Here is a 22942-nt window from a genome sequence, read left to right as displayed (position 1 = left end):
CCAGCTTCCCCACGCTTGGGCTTCCCCCTTCAGCGTCTGCCACCGTCGACACGTGTTCCTTCATGGTCTGTCTAGCTCCTGCCAACGTGAGCTCCAGGGAAGCTGGGCCTTGTGTCTGTTTTGTTCACTGCTGAACCCTGAGTGCCTGAGTCACAAGAGCTCAGCAAACACAGTGAGTGAATGAAAGCTTCTCCATCTACCTAACACCCCTCCTCTTCTCTCCCATTCACTAAAACATTACATAATGGATGTGAGCTGTGACGGGCAGAACCCTGAGTCTGACTTATTAAAAACTACTGGCACTTGGTAATGGTTGCTATAAACTGGACGAGACAGCCAAGTGTGCCACCAAGCGGTGGCTGCAAAGGCAGCTGAACTATTTCCCCCCATGCTTGGCCCTGGTGAGGGGCCACGGCATTAGTGCACAGAGCCCACACATGGCCGTGGGCAGGAAGCTCTGCTTGGACACTCACACACGCAGTGTGCTGATGCTCCTTTCCTAACTCCTTCTGCTACAGCTGGATAGTCAGTCCACCAAGGGATAGGAGAAGCATAACCACCAGTGTGTGAGGTTTCAGAGCGCTGCAAAAAGGACCTGGTACTTGAGAAGGCTGGGCAGCCGTGCTGGGTTGCATGGCTGCGGTCTGTAAGTTATGCTACCGTGCATGGACAGTGGGACTCTCTCTTTGCAAGCAACTTTTAGGAAGAAGGGGCAGCCCCTTGGACTGAGAGCTGAGGCCCTCAAAGCTGGTGGGGGGTGATTAACGCAGGAAACCCTTGAAGCAGGGACGCAGCCATCTTCAGGTGTGTGTCCTGGTCTCCCGCTTGACAGTCTCTTCCCTCTGCTTCACCACACCCACAGTGGCTCTATCACTTTAGGCATTCAACAACACAAAAAGTTAGAGCTTATAAAAATCATTAAACTTTTCTAATCTGAGCTTGGCTAAATCCTTGGCCATCAAGGCATTTTCTGACAACGGTAATTACACCCTCAAGGCACACGTGAACACTCTTGTCTGCCACAGACGAAGTTTGCTATCCTGCACACTGCCCTGTGGAAGCACAAGAGGAAGCTGGTCATCGGAGCTTCAACTTCCAGTGCCTGAAAGACAAGAATCTAGGCGTCCTCTCCAAAAAAGCTAAGATTGGAGGCTTCTCTAAAATGGCTCCCCAGTTTTGTGAAGTCGCCATCTGGGTCTTTCAGCTCTCTATCCCTCTTATTCTATCCTCTGGAAGTGTTGTGATAAACGCGTGTTTATATTCCAGAGCATCTGAGTTACTTTTATTTTGTGAATCTGAGCATGTCCTGCAACCCTGGTGACCCTTAGTTAGGTTGTTGTAGACTAGAGTCTCAGGCTCAAATCCCTAAGAGTTTTCCCTGACCAATAAGAGGGCTGCTTGAGTTGAGTAGGAATCCTAAGCAGTGTGGTAGGTGTTTGGCACCGCAGGTAAGACACTGCTTGGGACATCTGCATCCCCTATTGTCAGCTTCCTGCCAATGCACAATCTTGGGAGGTAGCAGATGAAGGCTTAAGTACTTGGGTCCCTGCCACTCACATGAGAGAACCCAGAATGAGCTCCTGGCTCCTGGCTTCAGCCTGCTCCAGCCCTGGCTATTGAAGGCATTTGGGGAGTAAACTAGCAGATGGAAGATTTCTCTCTCTCTCTCTCGCTCTCTCTCTCTCTCCTTTTCAAATAAGGTGAAAATGAAAATAAAGAATCCTAAACAGCAAAAGGGTGGACAATTATTACATCACAGCACTTTTGATTTCAAAAACTGACCAACGCCAGCTCAGGCAAGAAGGAAGAAACTGGCCTGGCAGATTTTCCCTTCCTTCCTCTTGTTCTTTGTCCTCTCCTTCTCTTGCCTCTATTTCTGAATTGAAGACTCCAAAGTAGAGTTATATGTGCTTTGCACAGTAATAGTATTCAGTAGTTACTTAAGAAAGAACTTTTCCCTAGAAGCATGTTGTGGACTGGAAACGATCTGTGAATATGTGTACTAAATGGCTAAGGGTGCAATGAGACAAGAATTGGTATACTGGTGAAACGTCCAGCACCGCATTAAAAATTCTTTTCCCCAGATCTTCTTCAAGCCTCATTAAGATGCTTACGAATGGAACAGCTTGGTGAGAAAGCCAGGGGATGTCCTTCAAGACTTCTCACCTAACCAGTAGACAAAAAGTCACTCACTACTTTGGCAAAGGGACTTGAGGTAAGACTTCCTGCCTGGCCACAATTCTACAATGTCCCCCTGGACCCTGCCTAGCTTAGGAAAACAGCACAGGCAAGCCAGGACAGGGAGTGGCAAGACGCATGCAATGCAAGCGGGCATCCTCACCCCACCTCCTCCAAGCTCTTTTCAGCTTACAAATGAGGAAACTGAGACCCAGCGCAACTGCTATAGCTCTCACATATTATGGCTAAAACCCCAATAAGATCCCTGGCCTCTGGCTCCCAGATGAGGGCTTCCTTTCAGACAGCTGCTACTAAGGAATGGCCTTGGCTTCTGACAGTAAATTCTGCCTCGGGAACACTGGCAACAGCCTTGGGGCTTAGTGACCGGTGCCACGCAACAAGGCTCTACCACATTCCACTCTGAGGGTCCAGCACCCACATCCAGAAGCATCATCAACTACTGCAAAATCACTGTACTATCGATCATCGAATACTTCCAAGATGACAAGACTGCACTGAGAAGTGGGGGCAGGCAAAAGGGAGGCTGATCTTCAGGGAAACAGTACTCGAATCATTTAAACACCCTAAAGTCATTCTCACTATATTTTAAACCTTGTAAATTCACAGCTTTTCTCTTTAAGGTCTGCAAATGGTCAGAGAAAGTCTAATTTTGAAGAACCCGGCTTCAATGGAACCTGCAGAAATGCCTCCGACTGTCTACTGAAGCCACTTGTTCAGCCACTTGCGGGCTATCTCTTCCCACGGCTACTGCTGCCCAGGTCTTTGGCCAAGCCGTGAGCCTGGCTCTCAGCTGTATGTTCTGTTCTGGAAGTTTCTCTTTGCTCAACTCTTTCCAACTGTACTCTCTGGCTCCTCTTCCTTGTCACATTTTGCATGTCACAAATTTGAGCTGCAAAATCCCCAAACCTCAGGAATGATTAGGGTAAATGGAAATCAACAAGTAATCTCTCTTACCTTCTTTAGTCAGCTGCTCAATTTTTAAAGTCCCTGGACATCTTCTTAGGGCATGCATGTACTTCTGGTTACTTGTTGCCCTTCTCCTCAAAGACACTATTCTTGCAAGAAGCCAGGACCATAAAGCCCCTCATATTACTAATCAATGAACCCTAGTCTCAGAGAGGGAAAGTTTTTGCTCTAATGACGTCTCATCTCGTTAACAGCTTCACATGCAATTACAGTCTACTTGTTAACCACCTGGCACGTAACGGCCAGGCAGTGATTAATGCCTTCCAGTGGTGGATACTTCCTTAGGGTTTTTCTAGGGAGCACTTTTTTTTTTTTTTTTTGAGCTTGCAAATTCAAATACCAAGTTATTCATGATTCGTGCGTTTTCAACTGCCCTCCATGAGCGCATAAGTGAGGGGTTTCTATAAATCTACTTTCTACAGACAACACGCTAAGTGGCTGAGTCAGGAGTTTGGGCCTTTTTTTTTTTTTTTGACAGGCAGAGTGGACAGTGAGAGAGAGAGACAGAGAGAAAGGTCTTCCTTTTGCCATTGGTTCACCCTCCAATGGCTGCCGCGCACTGCACTGATCCAAAGGCAGGAGCCAGGTGCTTATCCTGGTCTCCCATGGGGTGCAGGGCCCAAGCACTTGAGCCATCCTCCACTGCACTCCCGGGTCACAGCAGAGAGCTGGCGTGGAAGAGGGGCAACCGGGAAAGAATCCGGCGCCCCGACCGGAACTCGAACCCGGTGTGCTGGCGCCACAAGGTGGAGGATTAGCCTATTGAGCCACGGCGCCGGCCAGGAGTTTGAGTCTTAACTCTAGTTCTCCTATTAATGATCTGTGACCCTCTGAGCAAGCCACTTTAGGTCTCTTTCTTTTCCCTGGGAAAGATAAGGGAAGTGAGCAAGAGCCAGGATAGTCTCAACTTTCCTTGAATTCCTTCAAGGCTGAAATGGGACCCCAAGAGTGAACAGAAACCATGAGTTTGCTTACTCATGACTGACTGCACAGGCTGAAACAGCAACTTTGCCCAGAAGTCACATTGCAGATCATTAAGTCCTCCTTGGCACACATACACACCTTCATCTAAAAGCTGCAAAAGTCATCGTTTTTTAGTTTGAGAGACAAATTTCAAAAATATGTGACCCATTGGGGGAAAGAATTAAGTTTTCAAAAGAACAAGAGTGGGATGCATGGAAGAAAAAAGGTTTGGCACAAAGAAATAAAAACCAACTCGTAAATAGGAAGCTCAATCTCACCCCACTCACCACGGGACTTGTGCCCCATGAAACTGTCCAATGCAAAGGACTCATTGTCTACATCAAACCTCAGTGCTTGGAAAATCGCACTTGACCAAATACAAAGTAGGCACTTAGAACTCGATCACAATGTATGTTTTCTTTACATTTCTATTACAAAGAGAATTTAAGACACAGGTAGTTCAAGGAGTTTAAACACAGTAGCTTATTCAGCTGTGTCCAACCAGTGTACTTCAAAGGGCATTAGCAGGGATGGCCTTCCATCCCAATCTAGAGGGATGACCCCCGAAGGCACTGCCAGCTGCAATCTCACAGTTTCACTGTGTTGAACAGCAAAGTGGGAGGCCATGTGCCACCACAGGGCCCTGGACTATGGCACAGAGGACATGAGTTCTAATCCAGCTGGCACCAGGAGCGATTCCCTACAATCAGCACAGAACATGTAACGGATACTCAATGAATGTCAGTTAAGAAGAACTGCACAAATCTTCACCTTGTACCACTTTAGCTTATACAGGAATTTAAAGACCACAGGGATGGGTCAGTGATGTCCCTGCCCTCGACAAAACGGAAATTCACTTATGTAACCTATGGGCATTCAGTACAAGGGAGTTACCACGGCTTCATCATATCAGGAGCCAAAGAGTTTAGACTGGTTACCCCGGAGAAGGCATGCAAGGAAGTTAACTCTTTCTCTCCATCTGATAGAAAGAAAAGCAGGCTCGGAGAACCTACACAATGTTCAAGATCACACAATTAGTAAACCGAGAAGCCCAGATTCCAATCCAGTCCTGCCAAGTCCACACAATTTGTAGTACGCAACACACAGACATAGATGACATAGCCAGCCCAGGATGACACAGGGGTCTGCGTTCAAGGTTCACTTTTCCGGCTAGGTTGCTGCCTATTTCAAGGCAGAAACTCTGCAGTCCTTCCACCTGCACCTCTGGGAGGGGCAGGGTCCGTGGACTGTCGGGTTAGGCAAGCATCAGAATCCTTCTGTACCAGGACGCTTGCTAATACGGTTCTTTCCCTTTCCTGCTCTTGGAAATCATTTGGGAGTGGTAGCTTCGGCTCACTGGGGTAGGGGCAGAAGGGATGTGCGGGCCTCAAGCTCCCTGCCGGCCAGGCGACGCTGAAGACCCGGCCCTGCCGGGCGACGCTGGAGGAAGCGGAGGGGTAACTTATTCAGGGACCACCCCCAGCCAGGTGCTCGCGGCCGCGCGGAAAGGCCAGGAGGAGCGTCCCGCTTTCCTCGGGCGGCCTCCGTGGAGACCCTGAACCTGAACGAGTCTGCGCTAGCGGACACCCCGGTCCACTGCGCGCAGGGCCGGGGGCTGCGGCGGTCGCGCAGACGCTGGGAACCGCGTCCGGGCCAGCGGCCAGGGGCCGTCCCCGGCCGGCGCCGCGTCTCCGCTGCAGGGAGCGCAGGGGCGGCGGACGAGCGGCCGGCGTGCGGCCCGCTTCAGCGCCGGCCGCGGCGTCCGGCTGGGGCAGCCCGCGGCGGCGGGCGGAGGCCCGAGTCCGGAGCGCCGCACCCGGCCGCAGTCCCGCCGGGACCGAAGAGCGCCGCGCCCGCCCGAAACCTCTCCCGCCGTCGCCCCGCACCTGTCGCGCCCGGAGCCCCGCAGGAACCTGCGCTCACCTCGTTCCGGGGGCCCACGGCCCGTCCCCGCGCCCCTGGGCCCAGCGCCCACCGCCGCCTCCGCCTCCGCCAGGGCCCCCGCCGCGGCCGCCGCCCACTTTCGGTTTCCTCGCACGGCCCGAGCCGCCGGCGCGGCTCGGGAATCACCTCAGGCCCCCGCCCCGCCCCGCTGCGCCCCGCCCCGCCCCGCGGGCCGCCCGGCCTCGACTCTGCGCACGCGCGGGCACCGCGGGCCCGCCGGCCCACGCGGGCCCACGCCGGCGTCCGCGCGTGGGCAGGGAAACCGACGCCTCTAGCGGTTTCTGCGCGTGCCCACGTACGGCCGCGGGGGAAGCTGCCTGCGGGGCGGGGGCGGGTGCCCCCTCGCGGACGACGCGGGCGCGCACGGGGCGAGGGGCGCCGGTGGCCGCTGTCTGGCGCCGCGGCTTCGGCCCCGGCGCGTTCCTCTCCGGGACACCTGGGGCGGTTGCTTGTCCGGTCCGCTCGTACCCTTGCAGACGTGACGGTGGCACTCGGAGAGCAGCCCGCCCTGTCTGCCGTGGTGTTGCTCCTCTCGGCGCCTCTTCAGCTCACTAACTGCTGTTCTTTTCATTGCTGTCTTCCTGAAAATCAGGGCTCTGCGGGCATACGCGTTTTTGTTTGGTTCCCTACTCGGTGCTGAATAAGTTTTAAATAATACTTAAATAGTTAGCAAATTCTTTCCGTCCATCTAAAACTGTTGAACACCTGACACATTTATTCCCATATTTCTTCTGAATATTTGTTGAGCACCTTTTTGCGTCCCCTCCGTCAACACGGAATATTTTTCTCCACCATCCTATACTCATTTACTGTGATCTGCTGCTTATTTTTCCTATAGCCCTATTTCAAACTGGAAAGGCAGGGGGCGGGGGGGGGGGAGGTGAAGAGAAAGAACGCGTCCATCCACTGGTTTACATCCCCAATCCCTCAGAAGCTGAGGCTGGGTCAGTGGGATCCCAAGAGCCAGGAACTCAATTCAGGTCTCCTCCCGGGTCTCCCACATGGGTGCCAGGGACTCAAGTACTTGAGCCATCACCTGTTGCTTCTCGGAACCTTCATTAGCAGGAAACTGGATTGGATCCAGAGCCAGGACTCAATCCCAGGGACTCTGATATGGGATGTGGGCATCCCAGGTAGCACTCAACCGCTGTACCAAATGCCTGAGGTGTGACTGGCAGTGAATAGACTGTGCATGTTTAAAATGCACCATGCAGTAATCAAAATAATGACTATACCAGCCCTCCCGACCCTGTCCCCTCCACAGCAAATCTGATTTCTGTTGCTATAGATGAGCCTGCCTTTTCTAGATACCAAACGCTTGCGTGGGGGAGCCTGGCTTCTTTTACTCAGCAGATAACGTGGCGATCCAGCCATGCTGTTGCCCCCAGGAAGAGGCAACGTAAGAGGTCAGGTCCTCTTATTGCCGAGTCGTACCCCATTGTGTGAATGCACCAGACCTACCACGGGACCCAGCCATTCCACACCCAGGTGTTTGCTCAAGAGAAATGGAAGCCTGTGTTCACACGGAGACCTGAACAAGAATGTGTGCAGTAGCCCGGAATGAAGACAACACAAGTATCCTTCCGCAGGTGAATGGCCAACCGACCAGTACATACCCAACACCCGGTGTCTGTGGAGTTCCACTAAGCCTGTGCTCGGAGAGAGCTCCATTCAGTGAGAAGTGACAGCAGCCCACAGACCGCAGGTGGACGAAAGCCTGGTAGCCCACGCTGTGGGGGAGTTTCCGTTTTTTCTCCAGGGCAACAGAGAACTGTTCTTTTTTGAACAGGAGTCTTCTTTGAACACTGCTCTCTTTCATGCCCCTGCATCTGGTCCCTAACTGGGCCTGCCTAACTGTCTCTTTCTGGAACCTCACTGCATCCCCTCTGTTCCACTGACGTCTATTTCACATCTCTTCCTCTCTCCCCACCTCTCCCCTCTGCTCCAGACACTGCCTTGGAGTTCAGACATCTGAAAGGCAGTCGCCCCGGTTTGGACTCTGCCACACTCATAACATCCTCTGGCTCCAGTTTGAAGATGGAAAATCTGTAAAAAGCAGCTGCCAGTGGAGAGTGTCCATGGGAGTAGGAAATTCCAAAAAGACTCCAGGATCCAATATGCAAAGCAGATCCTAAGAGGATGTGAGTTGACCTCAAGTCTGAGACCCTTTAGCCTTGCACAGCTCTTCCAGGCATGGATAATCCTGCATAGAAAGAAACATGGCATTCTGCAGCCAGTTCTTTTGCAAAGCCAGCTTTATTGATGAGTCATTGACATGTGATAAATATTTTAGGTGTATAGATCGATGGATTTTGATAAATGTATTTGATCATGTATCTACCGGCACAGTCAAGAGCAAGAACTAGCTCATCACTTTCTAGAGTTCCCCTGTGCCCTTTTACAATTAATTCCCTTCTCCTACCAGGGCCCTGACAGCCACTGACTGGTGTGGTTTGTCCCCAGATGTCTGTAGTCTCCCGTGTCTGGCTGTTTGCACCTAGCGTAATGCCTCTGAAGTTTATCCATGCTGGTGTGTGTATCGGTAGTTCATTCGTTTTTATTGCTAAGTAGGTCACACTGTGGAGCTAGCTGCTATTTGTCCATTCACGTGTGATGCATATTTGTATTGTTTCCAGTTTGGGGTTATTTTGAACAAAGCTGCTCTAACAACTGCATAAGGTCTTTGTGTGGACTTAGGGTTGTCTTGCACAAACACGTAGGAGGAGAGTTGCTGGTTGTGATCTCAGAGGCTGCTCAACCTTATAGCAACCTGTTTTCTAAAGTGGCTACACCAAGTTGGACTCTCACTCCTATCCCTCACCCCTAGGAATATATTTTTTGAACTCCATTGAACTCTTGGTTCAATAACGCATTGAGCTAGTTGAGTAACCAGCATCGTGTCCCGGGGGGCCCTGGATGAGACCCCGGAAGACCCAATGGTGGGGCTGGGTGGGGCAGGTCAGCAGGGGCTGGAAGATGACCTCATGCTGTCCCCTGTCTCTTCCCGAGTCTGCCATCCCTTGGATGACATTCCTGCGGAGGCATTGCTTTCAGCTCCTCTTTCCTCTCACTTGGCTGCCCAAGCACTTCTGGGCTCAACCTGCTGGGCTCAAACTCGGCGCCAAAAAGGCAAGAGTGACCCCATAACTCCTCAGGAATTGTCAATGGCTCCCCACTGCCCTCAGGAAGAACTTCAGAGACTCCTGGCATGGCCCTTAAGGATTTGGGGCCTCCCCAGCCTCTCCGTTCAAGAGAGTGGGGAAGGGTCCAACCCCCACTGCAGATGACCCCCTGCCCCCAGATGGGAGCTAAGGGTTGGAAGGAATCCTTTGCACATGCATAAATCAGGTACTGCCTTGGCAGGACACAGAGGGTGGGTGGTAAAAAAACCAAACAAACAAAAAAACAGAAGACAAAAAAGCCAAGAGTTCCAGTTGCTCTGAATTCTCCCCGGTTCTTTGTGTAGGGATGTCCCACTGAGGTTTCATGTGCATTTGCCTTGACTGATGATCCTGCACATACTGTCACACACAACTGGCCCTGTATATTTGTTCTTGGGTAAAGTGTGCCCTCTCAAGGCAGAGTTTTGGCCGAGACTTACGTGCCCGGAGCTTGTGGGAGGCCCCACCCTGGTAGCTGGCATATCAAGGACAGGTAAGGAAATACCAGGTTTGTTTTCTCTGCAAAGTGGCCCAAGGCCCAAGGAGTTCAACATTTCAACCCCACCCCTTGGATAGAATTGGTTTCCGGGAGACTTAAGGGATACTGATAACACAAGTTGGTGACTTTTTAGGCACAATGATTCTTAGTCTTTTGTGGGAAGCCAGAGGACACACAAAGCAACACACAGATATGAAGCCTGGCATGAGATTTCAGACAGGGGCTGGCGTGCTTAAAGTCCCACTGGGAACCTGCAATGGGACTAGGAACCCCAATTGTTATGCCAAGTTCTTGCTTCCACAGAGACAAGAATTCAAACACACAGTGCACAGGTAAGCACAGGATGCATTTAAAAGTGAAAGAGTGAATGTACATTAGCGCCAGAGTGTGGGCCACCCCACGTGGCACAACACCAGCCACAAGTGGGCCAGGGAGTGGCCTGTGGGGACAGGGAGTGGGGAAAGGCCAGAGAAGGACCCAAAAGCTGGGGTCAGAAGCCAAAAAAACAAAAAGAGGTGCTCCCATGTATAACAGTCACTTCTGTGGGGCAGGGAGTGGAGCCCTCGTTGAATATACAATTGGGTGGAGCCTTCCAGGGCTTAGGGTGCCCAAGACTTTCTGGGAGTTGCACGGTACTCCGCATGGAGCCCAACTTCCATGGGGCCATCACAGTGTCTTCTGCTTCCCCTGGTGTAGGAGAGGTGCATCGTGGGTAAGTAGGCGGGTAGAGTTACAAGGCGGGGCTCTGCAGAAATTGTGAGGAGTATATTCCAGCTCAACTATTTCTGCCTAATCTTCCTAGTTCCTTCTCATCAAACCCAGGCTGAAAACTGCCTACAGAAAAGGATACACCCTGGTGCCAAAGAGCAGAGTTTTCAAAATGGACAGGACTCCGGTAGAAGGCATGGACCCTCAGCAGACAGCCAGGCTCATCTTTGGACAACAGGGCCAGGGCCAGGAGCACGCGGGGCTTTCTTTCAGCAGAGGCAGGCATGGATTTCCCATCTTCGAGGGCTGCAGCAAGACCCTCTGTGCTCTTCTCAGCTGCTTTTGGGATAGGCAAAGTGGACAGGAGGCGCACCTGTCAGCTGGCCTGCACCTGTTCGGAGACTTCACAGGGGAGAGGTTGATGCAGAGAAGGAGGCAAATCAAGGCCCAGGTGTGAGGAAGGAAAATCATCTGGGTGCCGGCTTACCCTGGGCTGTGAAAGGTACAACTCCCAACGGGACACCTCCCTCGACAGCTCTCTGTGCATTTCCATGCGCACCTGGGCGGCTTGTTCCTAGGGAGAGCCCCACTGGGTGCCAATGCCAGGGCACCGTGTGCAAAGCAGGCCGGCCCAATGCGGTAGGTTGAGTTGGCACTGTCGTCTCCCTCTTCTGCTTCGGCAAGCACCATTGAGAACGAGGGGACGACAGCCGCCATGATCCGGGAACAGGTCTGTGGACCGCTAGGGTCCCCCTTTCTTACCCGACAAGCTCGGATGCTGAGAAAGAGAGCCTCCCTCTCGGAGACTCGCACACTGACAGCCCCCGCAGGCCTCCTGGCAGATGTCTCTTCCAGAATCTAGGGTGGCAGCGGAGGGACTGCCACGTCCTTTGTGTGTTTCTTCCCAAGTTGTCTCCAAAAAAGAAAAGCAAAACTCTCACTCTCATGGCTTTCTGTTCTACTCGGTGGACTGCGGGGACTTGGGCAGGGCGTCCTTCAGTGTCTCTATCCATTCCTTCCCCAGGAAGCCTTCCTCAAAGCCCCTACCTGAAACAGTCGTGCCCCCTTAGCCGCTGAAGTGCCTTCCTTGTTCCTCCTAGTGGAGGAGAACAAAGCAAGCGAGTGTGCCGCGCGTCTCCCTCGGGAAAGGCTTGAAAAGTGTTTGCGGCGTTGTTAAGGTTGGTATAGCGGGAACAAATGTCATAGCTTTCATGTAAATGATTTTAAGAGCATACCGATGCTTTCCACTCCCCTTCCCTCCCTCCTCCTTCCTTTCTTGTCTTTTAATGTGTACAATGACGTGCTTTCAAGTTGCTTTATAATCACGCGCTTAGCCCTCCACTGAATACAGAAGAGTGCGCATCTTCTTCATCTTTATTTAATGGCACACAGTTTGAGCAGTGTGGAGCTCGAGCCCCACAACACGGTTGGAGTTATGTATGCAGATGAAATGCAGCCTCCTGGGTGCCTTTCACTTACACGGAGCCAGGACAGACAGATGCACGCCTAAAGGACTCTTTGGACGTACCTTTTTTTTTTTGGTTAATCATTAATATCATCATCACTGCCTCTCCCGTCAGCTATTGCCTCATGAACAAGTGTAGAGAAATTTCTAGACAACTGCATTTGTTTTAACTGAGTAAGGAGAAAAGACCAAACAAAACAACACACACAACAAAAGCGAGAGCTTGCCGGAGCCCCGCTGCAATCCAGGACCTGGGAAAGCTAAGGATCTGCTGACCAAGCAGAAGCCCCTAATCTGCCCACAAAAGCCGCCAAGGTGAGTCAGCTGAAAGGGCCTAATCCCCCAGCAGGGACTGATGGCTGAGGCTTCAGAGACCAGATAGCCACAGAACAGTGGTAAACAGGGGATCGGGAAAGCGCAAAGCGGTGCTGTGCAGAGAAAGGTCACAGAGGCCGCCGTGGAGGGTCTTGGCTATCTCAGAGGGCATGGCTGCTCTCTTGCAAGCTGGGGGCCGCTCCTACCGCTCAGCCTTCAAGAGGGCCCCAAACAAGGCTGAGTCCAAGGATGAGGCTGTTAAGCATCACCAGCTGGCTTAGATAGCTGTCGGGTGAATAACGCGTTAAATAAGGCAATAAGCCACAATAGTATTGGTTCTGGAATAGTCGATACACCGGCTGGTACACAGACCACGCTGCGATCATTGTTAGGAGTGAGGAAGGGGCGAGGCAGCGAGGAGAGCCCACATAGGCACACGGGAGGTGCACAGGACAGCTTAGCTGCCCCCAAATCTGCAGAGAGCTGGGTGCAGATGAGAAGGGTACTGGCGAGGCAAATAATGCATGATCTCTTGGTTGTCTGACCTTGGATAAATCATTTGGGGCTCGATCCTTTCTAAAACGCGCAGGTTGCATGGACTCCAGAGTCCTTCAGCTGTCTGCTTCTGGCCTCAGGATGCCTGCAGCGGCAAAGTTAATCCAATGAGTGGCGGAAGAGCCTTCTCTTGTGGCTGTTTGGTCGTTCGCATGCATCACTGCCTCTCCGTGGGAGCAACTTGTCTCCGTTCCGGGCACTTCATATTCAGGTTATTTGTGGATGTCACACGATTGGGCACTTGCTGGCATGTAGTGGGCTGGGGCCTGGATACTTGCTGCCCTTCCCCCATATCAGAGAATTCCTCTGGTCCCAACCAACCTGGGAATATCTTGCTAGTCATTGATGTCAATGACAAACTCTGCGGTATTGATAAGCATAAATAACTTTTCCCATACAATAATTTTCCTAGTTATTTTTTCCTGTGAATTTCATTTTGTGAGAGTAAACAAGGGGATTTAAAATATGCGCCATAGAAGCGGGATTGCCAGACCAGATAAGGTTGAATTCTGCTCCTGGATATCCCCGCCCCCCAGCCAACTCCACCCAGAGTGAAGCTGAGGGCCGGTTTGGTTATAGCAGTAAACCTGAGGATACCCGCATTTATCTGCATTAGAACTCTGATCACCCCAAACAGTCCTGACTTGCCCTAGGACGCAGACCAGCTGAGAAAGCTGAAACGATGCCTCTGGGGCATGAAGGGGTTTTGAGGTTCACCGGGCCCCTCCCATCCTAAATACATGGTCTTCCTATCCCTCTCCCCGCCCCGGGGCCCCTAACACCGAGGCCTTTTTCTTTAAAACTGGAGCCCAGTGTTCCCTGCAGTAGCCTCTCTAAAGCAGGATGTTCCACGGGAGTGCTGGAACAGCTGCTGCAGTGCAGGCCCAAGTGGGGGGGAGAGGGAGAAGGGGAGAGAGGGGGAGGGGAAGGGGAGGGGGGAGAGACTGACTCTGGAAAGGGGCTCTTGACCTGAGGCCATCAGGTGTGCCAGGACCAATGCTGCATCTCTCCCTTTGCCAGTTTGGCAGTGTGTGTGAAGGCTGAACTCATTTGTAAAATATCACTGTATTTAAGGGAGCCCCCATTACAAAGGGCTGTAGATAGAGCGATGATAGGTAGCTACTTGCAGTGCTCCAGTGCTTGACCCGTACAGGCTTGTAATAAACATTTACCCCGGGAATGAATAACCGAGCAGAGGGCTCAAGCCCATCCACTTCCTCCTTCCTGCACTGCTACCTCTCTGTGAAGCTGATGAATGAAATGAAAGACTTAAGCAGCTGAAGGAAAAGTGCTCAAAAAGCCCAAGGACAGAGTAACATTTCTTTCTACCACCAAAGCCTCTGTAGAGAGCCATATGCCTGTAGCACAGGTAGCAAATAGCCCGGTCCAAGCCCTGGTACCGATGGTGTCAGCGTGGGCTGGCAGCACCACACCCAGGTGACTCACACACAGCAGAAATGAGCTGCTCACCGTTCTGCAGGCTGGAAGTCCCGGGTCAGGGTGCCAGCACAGCCGGGCCCTGGCCGGGGCCCTCTTCTGGGCTGCACACTGCTGGCTCCTCATTGTGGCCTCGCATAGCCTCCTCCTGGGAGCTCACATAGTGGAAAGAGTGCCACCGCGCCCTCCCAGGTCTCTTTTATAAGGACACTAATCCCACTCGTGAGGGCTCCACCCTCACACCCTGGATCACCTCCCAAGGCCCCACCCCCTCACCCCATCACGCTGGGAGCTAGGACTTCCACACGTATGTCTGGAGGGAGACACACACACACTCCTTCCGTAACAACCGACACTCGTTCAAACAGAGCCTCGGCCACTCTACAGCCCCAGAATTTCTCTTTTCTGATAGGCCGCTGCAAGGTGTCCATCACCCTTCCTGTCTCTTCTCTGCCTCCTTTCCTTCCTGGGGAAGCTGGGTGGGCACTGTGTTTAGCTCCCAGCCTGGCTGGTCCTGGGTGGTGAGATGGAGAGCAGGCTGGGGGAGTGTCACTGACAGCCACAGTGGGACCAACCCCCGAAACACTGTCTTGAAGGCAGATGCTAATCAGACCCCTAGTGCTAATCAGCCACTCTGCACTTGCTGAATTCAGGGCGATCACCGACCTCATGAGGTCATTTGCTTGTACAAAGGGTGACACGTTGGTGGCCAGTACTGTCTCCAGGGGTTCCATTTGGGGGAATTCCAGGCCCAGGACAGAAGATAGCTACCACCTGCATGTTGTCCCTGGGCTTACGGAAGCCTGCTTGGCCAGGATACCAGCAGATGAGCATCTTGTTGATGCTTTGGGGCTGGACTTCTGGCTTCCGGGTTGGTTGCTCACGTACTAAGGTGCACATTGTCTTGTCCCTTATGTCGAGTTGTTTGACAGACAACCAGAGCATGGAACAGAGAAGGAAGGCACAGGCCTCGGCGCCTGATCCCACAGGTTTGCCTCCCTTTGCAATTTCTCAGCTCCCATTTCCTTGCAGCCCCTTTACAGCCTCATTTGCTAGAGCAGTAGATTTTTTTTTTAAAAGATTTTATTTATTTATTTGACAGGTAGAGTTACAGACAGTGAGAGAGAAACAGAGAGAAAGGTCTTCCTTCCATTGGTTCACTCCTCAAATGGAGGCAACAGCTGGAGCTGCGCTGATCCAAAGCCAGGAGCCAGGCGCTTCCTCCTGGTCTCCCATGCAGGTGCAGGGGCCCAAGCACTTGGGCCATCTTCTAATGCTATCCCAGGCCACAGCAGAGAGCTGGATGGGAAGAGGAGCAGCCGGGACTAGAACCAGCGACCATACAGGATGCCGGCACTGCAGGCGGAGGATTGACCTACTGCGCCACCACGCCAACCATGAGCAGTAGGTGTTTTTTTTTTTTTTTTTTTAAGATTTATGTATTCATTTGAAATACAGAGTTGCAAAGAGAGAAAGAGGACAAAGAGAGAGAGAATGAATGAATGAATGAATGAATCTTCCATCATCTGGTTTACTCCCAGATGGCCACAGATGGCTGGGTCTGGTCCAGGCTGAAGCCAGGAGCCAGGAACTCCATCTGGATCTCCCACACGGGTGGCAGGGGACCAAGTACTTGGGCCGTTTGTTTCCCACTGGTTTCCTGGGCACATTAGCAGGGAACTGGATTGGAAGTGGAGCAGCTGGGACTCAACCTCACTCCCCTGTGGGATACTGGCGTTGCAGGAGACCACTTAACCCACTGTGCCACAATACTGGCCCCGAGAGTAGTACTTTTTGAGATCCTGAGGTCTGCTACCCTCCTTTCTGATGAAAGATTAAACACTCTCTCCTTCACCCCAAAATCTAGTCCTCATCATTTTGATTGGCTCTGGGGACAGGGAGCAAGCTTTCAGTAACAACAGGCCAACCCTCCAACCAGGCAGAGGACCCTGCTGGACTCTAACCAACGCTGTGTTGATCCTAGGCACAAGCCACCTGCGTGCTAGTGGGGAACTTGCTGTCTTGGGAGCCCTGTGCAGAGCCGGCAGGCAACTGTGAAGGGCAAGGGTGGTTTTGATCCAAAATCTCCCGCTCCAGAGCACCTATCCTGGGGCTGTGGTTCTACTCATTGGCCCCAGAGAAGGGCTGTCACCCTGTGTATGGAGGGGGCTTGCTTGATCTTTGGAGATTGCTATCAGACACCTCCAGATGTCTCCATTTGGGCTATCAGACACCTCCAGATGTCTCCATTTGGGTACACGGCACACTTTCTTCCTTTGTGAAAGTGTTAATCAATCAAAGTCTTTTTTGAGAGTGGAAATCAAAACAAATTCATACACTCTGGTTGATCATTTCCTTGCAAAGAAACAAGACCCATCAGGAAGGCACTTTGTAACTCAGGCAACAGTTCCACGTTCTTAGTGACCTGTGGTCAGGATCTTTCCCTGGGGTTGAGCGAAGCGTGGTTCTGGATGATCCCCGGTTGTCCTGTCACAGGCCTGACCCCACAGTGTGTCTGAGAAGGCCAAGTGGCATTCATTGGAAACTCCAAGGCTTGCGGACAGGGGCTTTGTGTGTTGCACGCACCCTGTTGTTGGCAAGTTGATTTCATCATTTGTGGTGTTCACACATCCCTAGTTCTCTGTCTGGGACTCTGGTCCTGTCTAGCTGTAAGTCACGTGGTGTCCTGAGTTTCAGTCTCAGGAGTCTGAGAGTTCTCAACCAGAGTGTAAAATATGTGCATTTTCCCCTAATAAACACAGCACATTTTACATTTTCTTGATGACTATTTCAAGCCAACGTATTGATGTGCTGGTTCAGCACTGAATTTGCTTTTATGTTAATGATGTTTGCCAAATATTTACCTAAAGGGATAGCATTGAAATTTTACTCTGCTGTCCTTGGTTTGGTGTGACCTCACATCAAAATGACAATAGCCTCTTGCTAGCTGCAGTTTTGCTTATGATGAAATGAAGAATGATGAGGAGAAAAATTCTCACTTTGTAGTGATAATTCATAACTGAAGGCATAGTCATCAAAAAAGGCTACACTTTGGAAGTTAACCTATTAAATATTATCATAAATATATCATAAATGACACTCCACAGGGGAGTGACATTCTAATTTGTCATGGGCTAATAGTAGGGACAGAATTAATATGTTTTCAGAGAATCACTGTTATTGATTCATTTTGATATTTGATTCATATTGATTTTCTTATTGATAAATGGAAGTTTTGTAATAACTGGGATGGAGGCAAATGGCAAGAAAATTAAGGAACCACATGGCCTCTTGGAAATCTGAACATAAACAGCCCTGGCCGTTGCAGCCCTCTGGGGAGTGAACCAGTGGATGGAAGATCTCAATCCCTCTGTCACTCTGACTATTTAGTCAATAAATAAATATTAAAAAGAAATATGCAGACTCAGTTTTGTTCTGGGCAGCAGTTCACCAAAGCAACCTGTCTTGCAGCTAGGAGTGGTCCAGGTCCAGGAGGGCGAGACGTGCGCAGAGGCGCGGCGTGGGGCCTGGGAGGCTGCTCAGAAGAACAGACCCAGCGGCCTTCCTTCCTCCTGCCTGCTGCTGAAGCGCCGACCCGCTGGGCGCTCCAGGCTGCAGCCCCAGGGCCGACCCTCAGTGGAACCAGCAGCCAGCTGCACGGACAACCTTGACAATGGGAAGCGCATGCTAAGATGCTAGACCAGAAAGTCAGTCTATGAACCACCATGGAGATCAGTCTAAGGGCGGTGTGGACTCTGCCAACAGAGTCCTTTTACATAAGAAAGAACGCAGTAGCTCTCTTGCGTGTACCTCTATTATTTGGGGGTTTTTAGCATGAGCAATGAGAATCTGATGCTAACTAGTGTACTAGTTTCACCGTTGTTTGCTTGGACAAGACACAGCCCTTCTCTGGGCCATATCCCCGTGCGGACAGCGGGTGCGGTAGGGGTGGGCTCCACAGGTACGACCGTGAGGTGAGTCCTAACATCCGAGTCCTTGTCCAGCGGGGACAGCACCTCGGCGTTTCTGCACCTTGCATGCTGACGTGTGGTCAGCAGCACTTCCTGGCTGCAGAGGTGGACACGACCCAGGCTCCAGCAGGTGTGGGGAGCACAGAGCTGGCTGCGTGAAGACCACCCTGGCCTGCAGATTCCCTGCTTTATCACCCCTGGGCATGCAGTGAGACCGGGTTCCCAGCACCTCCTCTTCTCTATCTGGTCACAAAGGCCCTGGTGCGTGCCTGGCCAGGGGCACTAGGCCTGGGTGTTACTCGTGGTGTCCCCAGCATCTGCCTGAGTAGGGGTGGCTTCAGTCCCCATGTGCACCTGAGCCACCTAGCCCTACCCCAGCACCCAACCCTGTGTTCATGGATCTGACACCACGTCCCTGCTACCACCTGTGGTTATGTCCAACCCTCATTGTACATGAGGGAAACTGACTCCCAGGAAGACAGAGGGACTGGCCTAGACCCCAGAGTCCAGAGCGTAAGGGAGGGCTCCAGTTTCCTAGGCTGCACCCCCTCCCACAGGGCAAGGAGAAAGAAGCTAGGGGCAGCTGTGCCAGAGGGCAGTGGCATCCGCTCCCCTGGCAACGGGCCCACGGGCCCAGAGCATGGGCAGGGAGAAACCTGGGTTTCCCCCAAGGTTGCCCCCATAGCCTTGAGGGAACAGCACCGGGATCCTACAATCTGCCGGCAGCCTGGATGAGCGTGCTCCTCTGGTGTAGACAGGTGCCGCAGGAGAGGAGGCCTCAGCTCACCCTGCATGATTTGGGGCGCCCGGGTGGAAACTGTCTGTTGGCCTGGATTCCCCACCGATGGCCCATCGTGCAATGAGACCTGGGGAAATGCTCTCCGCGCCTTGGAGGCTTGGCTATGGGATGAGGTCTTCCTATGTGCCAGAGCCCTGGGCCCCGAGTCTGGTTGGCTCCTCAGGGTCATGTTTGAAAGTCGGGGGCGGGGGAGGGGGAACTCCTCGTCCTGGCTACCTCCAGGATGCCTCATAAATAAACTGGACACCCAGGGGTGGGGGCAGAGAAGGAGCAAGGGATGCTTCCAAGGTCCCCCACACTGCCTTGGAGCCTGAAACCTGCTTCCTAGAGAACCACCGCCTTGAGTCACCCAGGCGCAGGGTGTGAGGCCAGCTGCTGCATCTTGGGATGCAGTACTAGTGCTGACCACCAGGGGACAGGCCATCTGCGTCCCAGCACCCAGCGAGCTTTGCAGGAGCAACTGGAGCCAGACTAGGGTCACGCAGAGGTCATTCTGGCTGTCCCTCTGCCTCAGATCCAACTCATACCTCCTATTTTTTTTTTATCAATCATCTCCAAGATCTAAGCTGATCAGGAGCTGGAAAAGGAGGCTCTGAGATTCTCCCACTTAAGCAGTCAGCGGCTGTGCCCCAGAGCAGTCACCCGTGCCAACTCCCAACAGCGTGCGATATTGAGAGCCAGCAACACGCCCCTACCTTCTGGGAGCTCACAGTCTGCAGGGCCATGGCTATCAGCAAGAAAGCAAGGATGTGTGGGAGAGAAGAGCAAGTGTTACACAGAGAGAAAGCAGGGTGCTGGGTCCCAAAGCTGAGGGGTCACTGGGTCGGATGGGTGGGGCTGAGAGAGGCCTCACATGAACGCTGGCACCAGAGTGATGAGTAGGTGCCCGGCCTGTGCAGGTCTGGGCACCCCTGGGCAGCCCTCACAGAGGGCAGGAGCTGGGGGAGGGGCTGGGAAGGTGGCCACCGGGAGGAGGGGGGATCCTGGGGCCTGGGGGCCGAGGTCTCTCTTGCTCACAGCCTCTCATGGCTTCTGCGGATCAGGAATCTGGGCCCGGCCTAGCAGGGTGCGTGTGCCTCCACGTAGGTCGCTCACAGGCTGGGGCTGTGGGTGGATCTGCTCCCAAGCTCACTCATGTGGGTACTAGGGAGTTTCTGCCCAAAGCGGGGAGGGTCTCTGGCCTGGATGCGCATGGTGCTGTGCCATGCAGGCCTCTACGTAGCGTAGCTGGTGCCATCCAAGCTTCTGGGGCAGAGGAGGGAGGGAACACTGGCAAGAGCAAGCGAGAGGGAGCTGATAGCTCTCTGTAATGAAACCTGGCAAGTTGCAATGGACTGAGGGTTTATAGCTTCTGAAATTGCGTGTTGCAATCCTAACCCACGATGTGGTGATCTCAGGAGCTGGGGGCTTTGGGAGCGTCTGAGGCCATGAGCATGGAGCCCTCAGGAACGGGATTAGTGCCCTTGAAAAAGAATCCCAGAGCGATCTCGTGCTTTCTTTCCACCACGTGGGGACACCGGAAGTCGGCAGTCTGCCCACACTGCGCCGTGCTTCCAGCCTGCAGGTGGTGAGAAATGCATTTCTGCCCTGTAGGAGCCGTGCAGTCTGTGGCTCTTTGTGACAGCAGCCTAAGCTGAGACAGAAGCACCACCCCTCCCCCAGGCCATACTCTGGGGGTCAGAGGGCAGCCAGTAACCACTTAGCAGGTGCACAGGTGTGTGTAGGGTCCTCGTGAGCCAGGGCCTGCCACACGGCCAGCCAGGGGGAGACCCAGGATCTGATTCTGAAGACAACAGGAAGCCACTGGCAGGCCTTAGGCCACAGGATGACCACATCTAGGTTTCCCTTCATCCATCCGGTGACGGTGCTGAATGGGAGATGAGGCCCAAAGTGGAAGGAATCTTTCCATCCAGTGTCACCCTGGTGGGACCCTGGCATGCTCTGAATTGTATACTCCATGTTGCCTCACCTCTCAGTGTGTGCATGCGTGGGTGACCTGTGACACCACCTGTGCATTTTGTGTTGTCCCACATCTGCCTGCCACTGTCTCGTGGAGATGGACACAGCCTTTCCTGATTGAGCAGGTTGGGAAACTGGGAAAGGCTGGGCCCCTGGAGTACCCCCAGAGGGCTGTGAGGTGCAGCTGTGCAGAGGGAGGGAGATGACGTGGGGGTTCACAGTAAACAGCTCCGAGAGGGCTCTGGGGAGGGGGCTAACTGAAGGAAGGGGGCCAGATAACGGAGCCTTGCAGATGTGACCCCACTTCCTTGGTGACAGAGTCCCACTGAACTTAGAACTCTGCTCACCAGGCACCCACAGCTAGAGACAGCCCCTATCCGGCTCACTTGGCCAGAGACCCTCAAGGGAGCAACATGTTCTCCTGCAGTACTCTGACTTTCTGAGGCTCTGTTAGGGGGGAGCCCCAAATGAGAGCTTTTTCTATCCCAGTAGGTGGCAGCTCAGCCCTCACTTTCAAAGCCTCTGGCCATTCAACAAGAGAGGGCCCAAGGGAACCCAGGTGCCTCCAGCCCAGGCACAGCTGTGGTCCCACCTGGGCAGCCCACATGGCTCTCCCTCACTGTGCACTGAGGGTGGGCAGTGAGGAGCAGGGCGTGAGGGTGGGCCCTTCCTGGGCAGGAGCGTTCCTACCCCAGGTCCTGGCTGGCAGGCAGGGGAGGGCTGTGCTTGGGGATGCCCACCTCCCCAGATGTTAGTCCTGAGCCTTGAAATTTCCTCTCGTTTCTTCTCTTCTTGGAAGCCTGTGCAGATGCCACTCTGCCTGATCTGGGGAGCAGAATGACTTTATTTATTTATTTAAAAGATTATTTGATCATTTACGAGGTAGAGTTATAGAGAGAAGGGGGAACAGAGAGAGAGAGAGAGAGAGAGAGAGAGAATCTTTCATCTGCTGGTTCACTCCCCCAATGGCAGCAACGGCTGGGGCTGGGCCAGGCTGAAGCAGGAGCCAGGAGCTGCTTCTGGGTGCAGGGGCCCAAGCACTTGGACCATTTTCTGCCACTCTCCCAGCTGCATTAGCAGAAGTTGGGTCAGAAATGGAACAGCAGGGAATCTAAGCAGCACCCATATATGATGCCAGTGTTGCAGGCACTACACCCAGCACTGGCCCCAGAGTTCCTTTATTTCTAGGTTTATTTATTTACTTGAGAGGCAGAGTGAGAGAGAGAGAGAGAGAGAGAGAGATCGTCCATTGGCTGGTCACTCCCCCGATGTCTGCAACAGCTGGGGCTGGGCCAGGCTAACGCCAGGAGCCAGGAACGTTCCCTGGGTCTCCCATGTGGGTGGCAGGGACTCAAGTGCTTGAGCCATCCCCTGCTGCCTCCCAGCATGCACATCAGCAGGAAGCTGGGTGGAAATGGAGACAGGCCTCCACCTTCCTGGCACTCCGATGGGGATGTGGCATCTCAGGCAGGGCCTGAATTAACCCGGCTGCGCCACAACAGCCCACCCTCTCGTAACTTTCAGTTATTTCAGTTTTCACGCGTGACTTAGGAGGTTGTTTCCTTTGAAGTCCTGGCGTCTCTTTTAAGTGGCGGATTCCTAGGAGCCCCCTCCCCTTTCCCTTGTGTCTTCCTCACTGAAGTGAGTGCCGCGCGTGCTGAAGCTCCAGCTCCTGGGCCAGAGCGGGGAGGGGGAGGGGAGGGGAGGGGAGGGGGACAGGGATGGGGAGGGGAAGGGAGACCGGGACGGGGATGGAGATGGAGCGGAGACGCAGTGTGCAGGAAAGGAGACTTTACTGGGCGGGGAGGGTCACAAGTACAGGCCCTGGATGGTGCTCAGGGAGCGCTTCCAGCTCTCCTTCCAGCGCTGGGCCTCCTTCACCTGGCGCAGGTGCTCAGTCTGCATCTTCCTCAGCTCCTCCTCAAACAGCGCCAGGTACTTCTGCGAGGAAGACCGCGGGATGGGGCCACCTGGCGAGGGACTTCCGGACCCTGTCCCCTG

At 53.2% G+C, this 22942-nt stretch overlaps 2 protein-coding genes across 5 annotated transcripts in view; both read right to left on the bottom strand.

Moving 5' to 3' along the window:
* Positions 1-6213, bottom strand: part of TDRD7 (tudor domain containing 7) — a 71613-nt gene extending 65400 nt beyond the window's left edge. For 2 of the 4 annotated variants that reach the window (XM_089318637.1, XM_070054746.2), the window contains exon 1: positions 6052-6186. The gene's annotated coding sequence lies outside the window, so the exon portion shown is untranslated. Of the gene's footprint in view, positions 1-6051 lie in introns of all 4 variants that reach the window. The other 2 variants (XM_051856279.3, XM_089318636.1) reach the window with 2 other exon arrangements.
* A 15559-nt stretch (positions 6214-21772) lies between these two features.
* CCDC180 (coiled-coil domain containing 180) overlaps positions 21773-22942 on the bottom strand; it is a 53867-nt gene continuing 52697 nt past the window's right edge. The window contains 1 exon segment of the mRNA XM_089318634.1: positions 21773-22882. Within this exon segment, the coding sequence (XP_089174760.1) occupies positions 22751-22882 (132 nt within the window). The 3' untranslated portion in view covers positions 21773-22750.

The sequence above is a fragment of the Oryctolagus cuniculus genome, chromosome 1 (genome assembly GCF_051225735.1).
Source record: "Oryctolagus cuniculus isolate XC-2025 breed Fujian yellow rabbit chromosome 1, ASM5122573v1, whole genome shotgun sequence".
NCBI classification, from domain to species: domain Eukaryota; kingdom Metazoa; phylum Chordata; class Mammalia; order Lagomorpha; family Leporidae; genus Oryctolagus; species Oryctolagus cuniculus.
Note: the sequence above shows the minus strand (reverse complement) of the source record. Positions and strands in the feature narration are given on the sequence as shown.